The 12516-nt window shown below is 37.4% G+C and overlaps 1 protein-coding gene across 1 annotated transcript in view; it reads left to right on the top strand.

Annotated features, from left to right (window-relative positions):
• Positions 1 to 787: 787 nt before the first annotated feature.
• The window catches only part of SEC23A (SEC23 homolog A, COPII coat complex component), a 58728-nt gene continuing 46999 nt past the window's right edge, over positions 788 to 12516 (top strand). Inside the window, exons 1-7 of the mRNA XM_006053765.3 lie at positions 788 to 950; positions 4726 to 4967; positions 6345 to 6402; positions 6620 to 6706; positions 7677 to 7913; positions 9105 to 9184; positions 10406 to 10550. Of these exons, the coding sequence (XP_006053827.1) occupies positions 4747 to 4967; positions 6345 to 6402; positions 6620 to 6706; positions 7677 to 7913; positions 9105 to 9184; positions 10406 to 10550 (828 nt within the window). The 5' untranslated portion in view covers positions 788 to 950; positions 4726 to 4746. The remainder of the gene's footprint in view (positions 951 to 4725; positions 4968 to 6344; positions 6403 to 6619; positions 6707 to 7676; positions 7914 to 9104; positions 9185 to 10405; positions 10551 to 12516) is intronic.

The raw sequence follows: 12516 nt of genomic DNA on the forward strand, positions 1-12516 counted from the left end.
GCTTCAGTGCCTTTCCAGCCAGTTTCTGTCTTCCCCATTTTGCTCAATTCTTTTCTTGAAAAGAGAAGCAGAAAACACATCAAGATGAATCAACCAAAGATTGTAGAGGGGGTGTGTGTGTGTGTTTGTATGTGTTTAGCGGGGAGAGGTGGGAGAGGCAGTGTAGGAGGGGAGGTAAACTGGGAATACATCAATAGTGTATAAATAGTATGTAAGTTCTTCCAGACCGAATATTTGGCCTTTTTTGCCTACGCGGTATCACAGCATCGCTACTGCGCCTAGCACAAAGCAGACGGATGTTCAGTAAATGTTTGTTGCACTTAGTGAAAAAACGAACTTCTCACTTTGCTTTTTCAGGGGAGATGAGGCTTGTTCTTGGAATCAACCAGGGCCCTAGAGGAGAGGATGTCCTCGGGAACACCTCCGTTTCTCTCAACGAGGTGAGGAGTCTGGCGACAGAAGGTCGTACATCGTGGAGGCCCACGGGGAGTGGGATCCGCCGTGACTCCTGGGAGAGGAGACTGCATCGCCACGACGCAGCCCCACCCTCGCGTTTTAGTTCCACCGGGTTTCCGCGCCTCTCCGGGGTATCCGTGTCAGGTTTGTCACTGTCGCCCCGCCCCTCCAGCTCCGTCTCCGCCTTTCCCCCCCTCCCCTCTCTCCTTCCCTTCTCCAACCTCCGGGCTCCGCCGGGGTCCCGCTCGCTCCCCTGCGGTTCGGCGGCTCGGTCGCCCCGCCCTCAGAATGGCCCCACCCCGCCCCTCCCCCTCCCTTTGACGTGGCAGAGGCGGCGCCAGCCATGTTGGTCCAGCAGTGTTCTGTGCGCAGGCCGGGGGCGGGACTGCGCGGTCCCTGATTGCAGTGCCACGGCCGCTGCCGCTCGGCGGAGGGGACGGATTTGTAAGGTACAGGCTGCAACAGGCGCAGATCTCGTACGTGGTGGCACTGTGGTAAGGATCGATTTCGGGGCTGCGAGCGCTCACTGGGAAGCGGGGGAAGGTCGGCGGCGGGTCCGCGGGCCGGGGTCTCGAGGGTGGTGCCCACTCTGCCTTCTGGGCGCCCCAGGCCAGATGGGGGTGCGCAGGGGCTGCGACCCGGCCCGGCGGGGGCTGCCTTGAGCCCTGAACTTGTCACCTTCTCACCCACCACCTCTGCTTAGTTCTATCAGGGCCTGGGAACCCGGCTCCCTCACCCACCTCCCCCGGATCAGGAGTGAAAGATGAGAGTCGAGTGGAAAACAGCAGTTAGGGCATCTCTCGCAGCACCCCACCCTCCGTTCATGGCCGATCTGCCTTCCCCACCGCACCCCACCCCACCCCATCGCCGCTTCTGGGTACTTTGGCTTCTTGGTTCATTCCTTGTCTCATCCGAAGAGCCCTAGACTTTGACCAGAAGTGACTTCGTCACTCGTAGTTTGGCCTTGGGAGTTAAAGGGGATAAGGAGAAAAGTGCCAGGTAGAGCTCACACCTTGGGCCTTGATTACAAATAGACTTAAGTTTTCAGATTGGACCCATCTTCCGTACTTCCATTCGGCCCTAAATGTTTTCCCGTTTTGGTGGGAAGGGAAAAGTCAGAGTAAATCTGCTTGTAATCACTGGAGTGAGTATGTTGAATCTGGGAGCTTCCTCAAGGTCCACCCCTCAAAGGAGTGGATAACTAGCCAAGTGAACTTGGTTAAAAGAAGTTTTAGATTTAATTATAGATGTATGTTAAGTCTTCCTTTTCTGCCTTCTCCAGTAGTCTTAACTGACATCATTTTGGAAGTTCAGTCATTTTTAATTGGCTCAGAATTTTAGATTTGGAAGGGGCCTTGTAGTTTTCCAACCGAAACCCCTCATTTTACTGATGAGAATTTGAGGATCAGAGAGGTTAAGCTATTTGTGCAGTATAGTAAATCTAGTCGTGGGAAGTAGTTGAAGACACTTCATTGAGGATTTTAGGACAGAAAAGTGGGAAAGCCACATTTAATTGTCTGTTAATAGATATATCTGATTGGAAGGAACTCAAATTTTACTTGCAATTTACAATGTTTCTCACTTAGCTACCCATAAAATGGCTAATGGGCATATATCTGATGTGCTAGGTTAAAGTGACTTAATGTTTCTTTACTTTTAGTTATACCATAAGAAAGTACATTCCCAATGATTATAAGTTGTGCTGAAAAGGAGACATTTCTTTAGAATGGTCTTTTATGTTTTGTGCCACTTAATAAAATATAATGACTAGTATATTGTCTGCATCCTAGTTTAGTGTTTGAATCAAAATTTTTTTAGTTTTATGCTTTTATACAGACAGTACTAGGGGAGAGAATGCTTATCAAATAATGCCATTTCATAAGGACCTGGTTTGCAAAAGGACTTTATTTCAGATATGCTGTTGTTGAATATGTGACCAAGCCTGGCAGGATTTGTTCTAGAGTAAGTGATTTTAAGATTAATTTCTCCCTTGCAAAGGTGAGGGAATTTGGGGAGGGGTTTTGCATGTTTCTGTAATCAGACCAGTTAAGAAGAAAAACGTGGGACATTTTTCAGATTGCTGTTGAAAAGTGATATGTAAGAAATAAATAGATGTGGTTTAGAGAACAAATATGATCTTAGAGCAGAGCGATTGAGGAGACAAACAGTGAGGAAGAGGAGGGGAATTGTACTTAAATATCAATCAGGTGATACTCAGTATGTCTCTAAAAGTAAGGATGTCGAGTTACAATCCAGGCTTGTTACCTCTTGTAGAAACTTAAACCTGGCCAATGGCTGTGTGTAGATGTCTTCATGATAAGTTTCATAGAGCCTGCTCTACCAGCTTCCATGCTTTTAAATTAAGCCCTAGAGTCCTAAGGAAGTGATTCTCAGGACCTCTTTATATTCTTAAACATTGTTGAGGATCCAGAAGAAAAGAAAAGAAAAAAAAAAAAGTCCCTTAGTACCTCCTACTCTGTGCGATTCCATGGACTATACAGTACATGGAATTCTCCAGGCCAGAATACTGAAGTGGGTAGCCTTTCCCTTCTCCAGGGGATCTTCCCAAACCAGGGATTGAAACCAGGTCTCCTGCTTTGCAGGAGGATTCTTTAGCCAGGCTTAATAGAAGACAGGTGGATTTTCGGATCTACTTGCTGTTTTGATATGTTGTCTGGTTGAATTGTATGAAGGAAATCTGGCCTCACGTAAATACGTAGCTGGAAAACTCTTATTGTTTCCTATGCTAAAACTGAGGTTGGCATCTTTTATCTCCCCTCTGATTATCCTTGACCTTTGTTTTATCATTATCTTTCAATACTTTTTTTTCGAATGCTTCAATTTTTCTCAAAGCCGTCCCCAATATTTAGCTTTAAAATAATCTTTTCTAAACAAATCTAGTTATCTTAGGATTTCTCTCTACCCTTTGTCAATCTTTGAAAAATCCATTATTGCTTTTGCTTAGTATAAAATTCCCTAGTTGTCTCTGAAATTCTGATAGGAGGAAATACAGTGTCTAATTGTTATTTTCTTATTATATTTTCAATTAGGATATAATTGACTAATAACATTCTTATTTCTTTTAAAGAAGGGAAAGTTCTTAGCTGTTTAAGATACTTAGGTTTGTTAAGCATCAGTTTCTGTAATTTGTATTATCAAAATATATTTGAGCATTTTTCTGAAAACTGTTATATCTAATAACACCTTTTCTTCCCTCACTTATATTTTAGAATCGGTTCCTCATCCCATCATTGTTCTTAGCAACTTCAGCATCCATGCTGGCTCTGTTGGTACCCTACCTTCATAATTCTCCAATTCTTGATGCCATTCATCCCTCCCACAAATCTTTTAGCCAGCCAGATAGTACTTGAGATTCTATCTCCTTAGACCTTTAAATTTTATAATTTCCCTCCATCACTAACCACTGCTGCAGTTTGAGAGCATGAGACAGACCTGTTGCCTAGGTAGGAGAGCTGGCATCCTAGTCAAGCAGCTAAAGAATAACAAGGTGAAGATGTCTTTTGATACTGGGCCCTAACCAAAATGGCATCTCCCTCTTCTGGTAGTGAGTTTAAATGATTATATTGAAATTATATATCTCAAATTAGAGTTTAAAATGCTCTCATAAGTTGGAATGTTAGAAGTATTCTGAATTGTTTCTGCAAAAGAAGTAAGTGACGTATACATCACACGGAACACACTTAACCTGTGTTTATTTCTTGTTCCTCAAACGTCCTGTATTAGTATGATAAAAAATTGCCTGTCTAAAATAGAAGTACCTCGTTTTAGAAAAATCTTTTTGTTGTGTACTCTTAAGCATTATATTTAACAAGTTTAATGGAAGCTTACTTCCTTCTGGGTAGAAAAGCATGTGAGTTTTAGAATTTAATGTTTTTGACAATCTGTTTATTAGAACGATGTAACTCACAAGGTTGATACAGAAAACTTAGGACCTGGATTTTCCCCATTTTTGACTTAAATCAATAGGACATCAATTTTATCATTTATTATTTTTTCTGTAGTTTTTTTCAAGAGTGAATGAAAAAGGGATAAAATACCTCTTTGGGGCCTAATGAGCTTTGGGTTCTGTAGAGCCATTCATTATTTTGTTATAATTGAGGTCATTGTTCACTTGCTAATTTTTTTCTGAGATAATTATTTTCTTTCATTTATGATTTCTAATGGATGAGTATCAGTGGAACTAGGAAAAACGTACTTATTTTGAATTTTCTTAATAGGATTTAAAAATATCTTTTAATTTTGTTACAGAAATAAGAATCAAGCTCTACAATGACAACCTATTTGGAATTCATCCAACAAAATGAAGAACGAGATGGAGTGCGATTTAGTTGGAATGTTTGGCCATCGAGTCGATTGGAAGCTACAAGAATGGTCGTTCCAGTAGCGGCCTTATTTACACCACTGAAGGAGAGACCAGATCTGCCACCCATTCAATATGAACCTGTTCTCTGTAGTAGGACCACTTGCCGTGCAGTTTTGAATCCTTTATGGTAATTAAAGTATATGGAAAACACTAAAGTGTCCTTATGATTTAAAAGTGTAGTTTCTTACTTGTTCATTTATATAAAATGTTTTTGTTTATATTTTTTCAAATTAAAGTAGAACCAAAGAGCTATAAAGTTTTAGACTCATACTAGCTGTAGTGAGTTACAAAGAAACCAAATACAAAATTGTCAGTATGTAAACTGTTAGATTCTATCAGTATTCTCTAGATACTGATGCTGGCTATCACCTCATTTTGTGTCATTTGTAAAGTTATAATTGAGTGGTATGGTGTTTCAAAACTGTTATGATTTCTTGTTATATAAGCCAGAATCTGAAGAATCACCTTTTATTCCTCTTTCTACTCCCTCTCTTTCCACTCAATCCACTGGCAAATCTGGTGCATTCTGTCTCAAGAACATTACTGATCCTGTCTCTTACTCTCATTCTCTGCTAATACATGGTGCTTCAAAAGATGGTAATCTTTTCTTGGGTGGTTTCATTATCTTCCTAACTGATCTTCCTGTTTCCATTCTTGCCTTTCAGTAATCTCTTCTCCACCCAGAAGAGTGGAGAATTTACACTTATAATGAAAAATCCAAACCCCTTATCAAGACCTGTAAAGCTCTATATAATGTAACCTGTGTATATTTCTGCCTTCATCTGTATCATCCATTTTCTTCATTTTCACCTACATTACACCTTATCTTCTTTCTATTCTTGGATATACTTAACTTATTTCTGCCACAGACTTTGTGCAATAGCTATACGTGCTGCCTGGATTGCTTTGCCCCCAGATTTTCCTGTAACTGGTTTCTTTTCATTTCAGTTACATTTTAGTTGTTTATTAATGAAGGCTTTCCTTTAAAGTTGCCCTCCCAAATGCATTCTCATGTCTTGCTTTGTTATCTTTAGTTTTTATTATCACTATCTAAAAGTGTCTTCTGCATTTATGCATTTATTGTTTATTGTCTTTCACTTCTAGAATATAAGCTTTATGAAAATAGGACCTTTGATCTCATTTACTTATCATCAGTACCTAGAATAATGGCATTCAGTAACTATATATATTTTTATTGAATATGTGTTTTCTAGAGCTGAGTTTAGAAGTTACTGAGTCACTTGGGGAAAAAAATAAGATTATCTTAATTTATTGTTGGTATTTGCTATACATTAAAAGTTACAATATATTCACTTTGGTAAGCTTGTATGTGTTAAAAGTATGAATTAAATATTGGCAACACCTAAAAATACATGGCTTTTAAAGATTGCTTTCACTGTCGGTTTGAATTAATTCATTTTCAGAAAGAAGTTAATTTTATTGAAATTGGAATTACTGCACAGTTTAGCTAAATCATGAGCTATTGTATCTTTTCTTAAAACAGTCAAGTGGATTATCGAGCAAAACTCTGGGCTTGCAACTTTTGTTATCAGAGGAATCAGGTAAGAAAGCCCCCAGTGTAGATGTTAATGCTGTAATACTAATACTGTAGGAAAATACATTTGAAAATAAAGATTACTTTTTTATAGGATTAAATAAATAAGTGATTAAAGTATCTATTTTTAAGTAATTAAGTGATCAAGAAATACTTTGTTTCAGTTTAAAAGTTCATTACTTGGTAATAATTGGTTAAAATATTTTGCTTTTTTCTACCTGTAGTTTCCACCGACTTATGCTGGTATATCTGAACTGAATCAGCCTGCTGAACTTTTACCTCAGTTTTCTAGCATTGAATATGTAGTTCTGGTAAGAACATAAAAATAACTCTTTAAGGAAGTTTAAAATATCCAGTAATATAGCAGTACTTTATATCAAAATAATTATTCAATTGAGCTGACTTAAAAGGCATCATTCTTCATTCTCACATTGAATTGATCGAGCATTTCAAGGGTAAGAACTGTCAAGGTCAGTTTGAGCAAGGTAATTTCTATTGTAGTTATTTGAAAGGTGGCCAGGATTTTGGGCGGGGAGGTTTGATTTGCTATATTGAGTAGGTTAATAAATAGTAAAGTATCAATTTTGCTTTGTAGTTGGAAGGTTAGTTACAGATACTTGGTCAATATGAAACTGGAGCCTAATGATATATCCCCAAGTCTAATAATGAAATTACTCTTGAATTGGTTATTGTTAGGAAAATTTTTCTTTCCTTTCTGAACAGCTTTATATAATTTATTTTAATACTTAAGTATTAAGGTAATGTCTTTTATGAATGTTGTAGAGATAGCAGAATATGACTCACTTGAGTCTGTCACTGATTTGTCCATTCTGACTAGTTTCTAGTTCCCTTACAATGCAATTCAGATTAGATAATTATTTTATAAAAATCACCTAATTTTGCTGTTAAGCTTTAAAGTTACTGTGTTCTTGTTTTAAAAAAAGTGCTTGTTGTAAGAAATGAAACTTCATGCAGTTAAGTAAAACTGAAAGTGAATCTCCCCTTCTTGTAACATAACTAATGTTCATAAACTTAATTTTTCACTTGATGATGTATTAGATATATAATGTTTCATTTGTAAAATGGCTTTATTAGAATTCCATTGTTAAACATATAATAAATTATTTAATTAGTCCTCTATTGATTATCCTATGTATTGAGCTGAAGTGTTATACTTTTAAAACAACATTTTTTTAGTCCTCTATTGATTATCCTATGTATTGAGCTGAAGTGTTATACTTTTAAAACAACATTTTTTTTAATCACAATCTTTTTTAAAAGCGTGGTCCTCAGATGCCTTTGATATTCCTCTATGTGGTTGATACTTGCATGGAAGATGAAGATTTACAAGCCCTGAAAGAATCTATGCAGATGTCACTAAGCCTTTTACCACCTACAGCTTTGGTTGGCTTAATTACTTTTGGGAGAATGGTGCAGGTTCATGAACTTGGATGTGAGGGCATTTCAAAAAGCTATGTCTTCAGAGGAACAAAAGATCTGTCTGCCAAACAACTGCAGGTAAGCAACAAGAATGGTAGTTTGCCTGTCTCTGCATATCACTCTATGTGTGTCTAAAAATGCCTTCTAGATATATGTTTCCAGAAAATATTATGAATGACTAATATAGTTGTATTATAACAAAGCCTTTAAATTTAGTGATGGCCTCAGCTTTCTTTCGTTTGCCTTACACTGTAATCATAGAGATTGAAGACCCTTTACTTTTTAAGTATCTGTAAAACTTAGAGTGAAACTGAAGCTATTTTACTAAAGATTTGAAGGCTTGTAGAAGAGTCATGCTGAAGACTGAGAGAAGGCAACCACTTTTGTTTCCTTGTATGTCACTTAGGAACTAAACACTTAGTGTTTGGCAAGGGGAGATATTTTAAGGCTTGAGAGTTAATAGGTGAACTGTGAATATATATATTTTTTCATACACTGGGATATTTTGTCTTGAAGAAAATTAAAGCCTTGTCTTCTAAGGCAGGGAGTTATGTGCAACATACTAGGATTATCTTGGTATATTTTTCAAAATCTTTTTCTGTCTAGATATTTTGATAGATGATGAGAGATATTCATATTACTTTAAATATGTTCATTGATTGGAAGATAGTTGAGAGGGCAGAGAATGTTCATATAAGTCAGAGAATTAAGAAGCATAGGCATGCAAGATGTTTATTACTTTATAATAATAACCCCCCTTGTATAACCCCCCTTTATACAATTCCTTATTATCTCTCCATCATATTTATTATTACACTTATTTAGCTAATGCTTCAACTTTTGTTGGTTTCACCAGATTTAAATTTTCATACAGTCAGGGACTATTTATATTTTTCACCATTACATACCTGGCCCATAACAGATACTTGAACTATATAGCTGCTGATGAATACAAGCTAAGAATACAGACATTCAAGTTACACAGTAATTTATTTTGACTATTAATTAGAAGTGAAGTATTCTAGGCTAGTTTCCCCCTACATTGCTCACATAGCACTTTGTACTTTGCTCTCTTATGGTGTTTATTTCATTATATCACTGTTTACCTGATAGTCTTCCCAACTGGAACTTTTGCTTTCAAGGGAAGAGATTTTGTGTTCTTTATTTTTGTGTTTCTAATGTCTATGGAAGCACCTTCCATGCCATAAATAGTTAATACATCTTTGTAGGAGTAATTAAACAGACATCACAGAAATAATCTCTTTACAGGAAATGCTGGGGCTCTCTAAAGTACCAGTTACTCAAGCAACACGTGGTCCTCAGGTACAGCAGCCACCTCCTTCCAATAGGTAATAAATATGTCAAAAAGAACTTCACAGTTTTATAGCTGATACATCTGTCTTCACCCTTAACTTGAACATAGGCCTTCAGTGATCCAATACCGTTAAATATTTTTAGGAATATAAATACTGAATTAGTATACTTTTTAAAGAGTTGTGGTAACATCACATTGCTGCAATGGTTGGTTTTTCATCATGACAATGTAAGGAGTTACTTTAGTTTTGATATAGTCTTTAAAATTTTTTTTTAAATATTGGAGTATAGTTTGTTTTTTTTTTAACTTTATGTGGGGCATTTTATTTATTTATTTGTTTGAATGCTACTGGGTCTTTGTTGTCGCACGGACTTTTCTCGAGTTGCTGTGAGCGGGGGTTACTCTTCAGTTTCGGTGCGAGGGCTTCTCACTGTAGTGGCCTCTCCCATTGCCAAGCACAGGCTCTAGAGTGTACGGGCTCAGAAGTTGCGGAACATGGGCTCAGTAGTTGAGACTCGCAGTAGTTGAGACTCGCAGGCTCCAGGGCACAGGCTCAATAGTTGTGGCATAGGGGTTTAGTTGCTCTACAGCATGTGGGATCTTCCTGGATTCAGAATCAAACCTGTGTCTCCTGCATTGGCAGGCAGATTCTTTACCACTGAGACACCAGGAAGGCCCCTGGAATATAGTTTTGATATATTCCTGATTTTCTGTTTTTAAGTTCAAAAAATTTTATTTCTGTGCTTGAGGGCAGCCAAGCAAAAATAGGTCCCCATAAGCTTTTAATTTTGCCTTCTTAGTTTTGTGGGTAGCTTTTTCTGCTAAACTTACTAATCAGAGATGGTATTAGTAAAATTGAGTTGATGTATCTTCTCATAATTAATTCAGTAACTCTAAAACTTACTAGATTGGTAAATGGAAGATGCAGTCCCAAAGTAATACTTGGTTTGAGTGTTCTCTTTACAGTAATTGTACTCACTGAGTTCCTCAGCAGTAGACAGCATCACTTGGGAACTTACTTGAAATGCGAATTCTTGGTCACCACCCCAGACCTACTGAAACAAAACCCTGGAAGCAGCAATCTGTGTCAGTACAAACTCTCTCACCGATTCTGATATACACAAAAGTTTGAGAACCATTTGGTCTGCCTTGTATTCAGCTTCTTTTTCTGTTTTTAAGACAGTGGACAATTTGTTTCTTAAACCTTTACCCACAAACATTTATCAATGGCTTTTTATTTTGTTTTGTTTTGTAGATTCTTACAGCCAGTACAGAAGATAGACATGAATCTCACAGACCTTCTGGGAGAGCTTCAGCGGGACCCCTGGCCTGTACCACAGGGAAAGAGACCTTTGCGTTCCTCTGGGGTGGCACTTTCCATAGCTGTAGGACTCCTTGAGGTAGAGACAGTAACTTTATTTTGGAATGTAAATACATACATGTATGTATGGACTGGTATGCACAAGATGATGCTGGGTGGAAAAATCAGGTTACAGGATAGCACATACATGATTTTATTTAAAGTTTGATCTGTGGTGTATCCTTTTGTGTGTAGAGAAGCTTCTGGAATGATGTTTACCCAAATATTAAGAGTGGCAGGATAAGGAGAATTTTATGAAATACAATTTGAAAATTTTAAACTTGACGTATCATAGCTTTATCTTAATAATTAGAAGAGTTTGTAAAAAAAAGGTTTGCTTTTTTTTTAAGTTTGAAATGTTACTAGAAAAGTTTCAAAGGACTTTTTTCTCTGAACTATTTGTGATTAAGTGATGTTCCTAACTCCTTGAATACTTTAGCTGTATTTTCTATAAACTAAGATATTCTCCTACATAACCACAATACAACTTTTAAAATCAGGTTTTAAAATATGTGATATATATATATATCAGTATATATATATACACTGATGTTTTATACAATACATGACACTGATGTATTGTTGTGTTGTTGTTGTTCATTTGTAAGTTGCATCTGACTCTTTGCGACCCCATGGACTGCAGCACACCAGGCTTCCCTGTCCTTCACTGTCTCCAAGAGTTTGCTCAAATTCATATCCATTGAATTATACAATACATAACACAGATATATTACTGCCATCTAATTCTCAGAACTCATTCAAGTTTCACTGATTATCTCAATAATGTTTTTTTGCTTAAAAGATTTAATTCAGAGGCGTGTAGTGATTGGGCTTCCCAGGTGGCACTAGTGGTAAAGAACCTGCTTGCCAGTGCACAAGACATAAGGGATGCAGCTTTGATCCCTGGGTCGGGCAGATCCCCTGGAGAAGGGCATGGCAACCTTCTCCAGCGTTCTTGCCTAGAGAATCCCATGGATAGAGGAGCCTGGTGGGCCACAATCCATGGGGTCATAAAGAGTTGGACATGACTGAAGCAACTCAGCATGCATGCACGCACATGTAGTGATTATGTCTGTTTAGTCTCCTTCACTCGAATACATTTCCTCAGCCTTCCTTTGCTTTCATGACCTTGGCATGTTGGAAAATTCAGGCCAGTATATAGAATGTCTCTCAAATTAGGTTTGTCTTGATGGTAGCCTCACAGTTAGATTGATGGTAGCCTCACAATTAGATTGAGGTCTTGCATCATTGGCAGGAAGATCACAGAAGTAATGCTCTGTTCTTTTTATAGCCTATCAGGTGACACATGATTTTCATTTGCCCCATTATTGATGATGATCACTTTGATCATTCATTAAAATGTGTCTGGCAGAAGTCTCCACTGTAAAATTACTCTCATTTCTCTTCCCTTTATGATTAATAAACGTTAGATGGTGAGGATCTTTAAAACCATGAAAATATCCCATTCCTCATCAAACTTTCAATTTACTCATTTATTTATTAATATCACTGTGAGTTGATGGTCTCCTGTTTTATACGAGTTATAATCTGTTACTTTCAGTTTTGTTTTTCTTTTAACTTTCTAGTTTGACATAATTCCAAACATAGCCAAACATAGGAAAAGTCACAAAAATTGTTCAAAGAATTCCTTTATATCTTTTAACCAGATTCCTCAAATGTTAACATTTATTGCATTTGATTTGTCCTTCTCTCTCTAGATATTTATATAGATAGTGAAACTATTTGAAAGTCAGTTATAATCATATCCCTTTACTTCTAAATACTTTAGTGTGTATTTCTTAATTACACAAGAACATTCCTTTTGTAATGCAGCTCATTCAACATTATGAGATTAACATTGATAGAACACTATTTTCCAAATCTTTAAGCTTTATTCAGATTTTACCAGTTATCCTAATCCTAACTCTGTATTGTATTCAGTTGTTGTGTCTCTTTAGTGTCCTTTATTCTAATAGTTCCTCAGTTTTTCTTTGTGTTTTGTGACA

Source organism: Bubalus bubalis, chromosome 20, assembly GCF_019923935.1.
Source record: "Bubalus bubalis isolate 160015118507 breed Murrah chromosome 20, NDDB_SH_1, whole genome shotgun sequence".
NCBI lineage: Eukaryota > Metazoa > Chordata > Mammalia > Artiodactyla > Bovidae > Bubalus > Bubalus bubalis.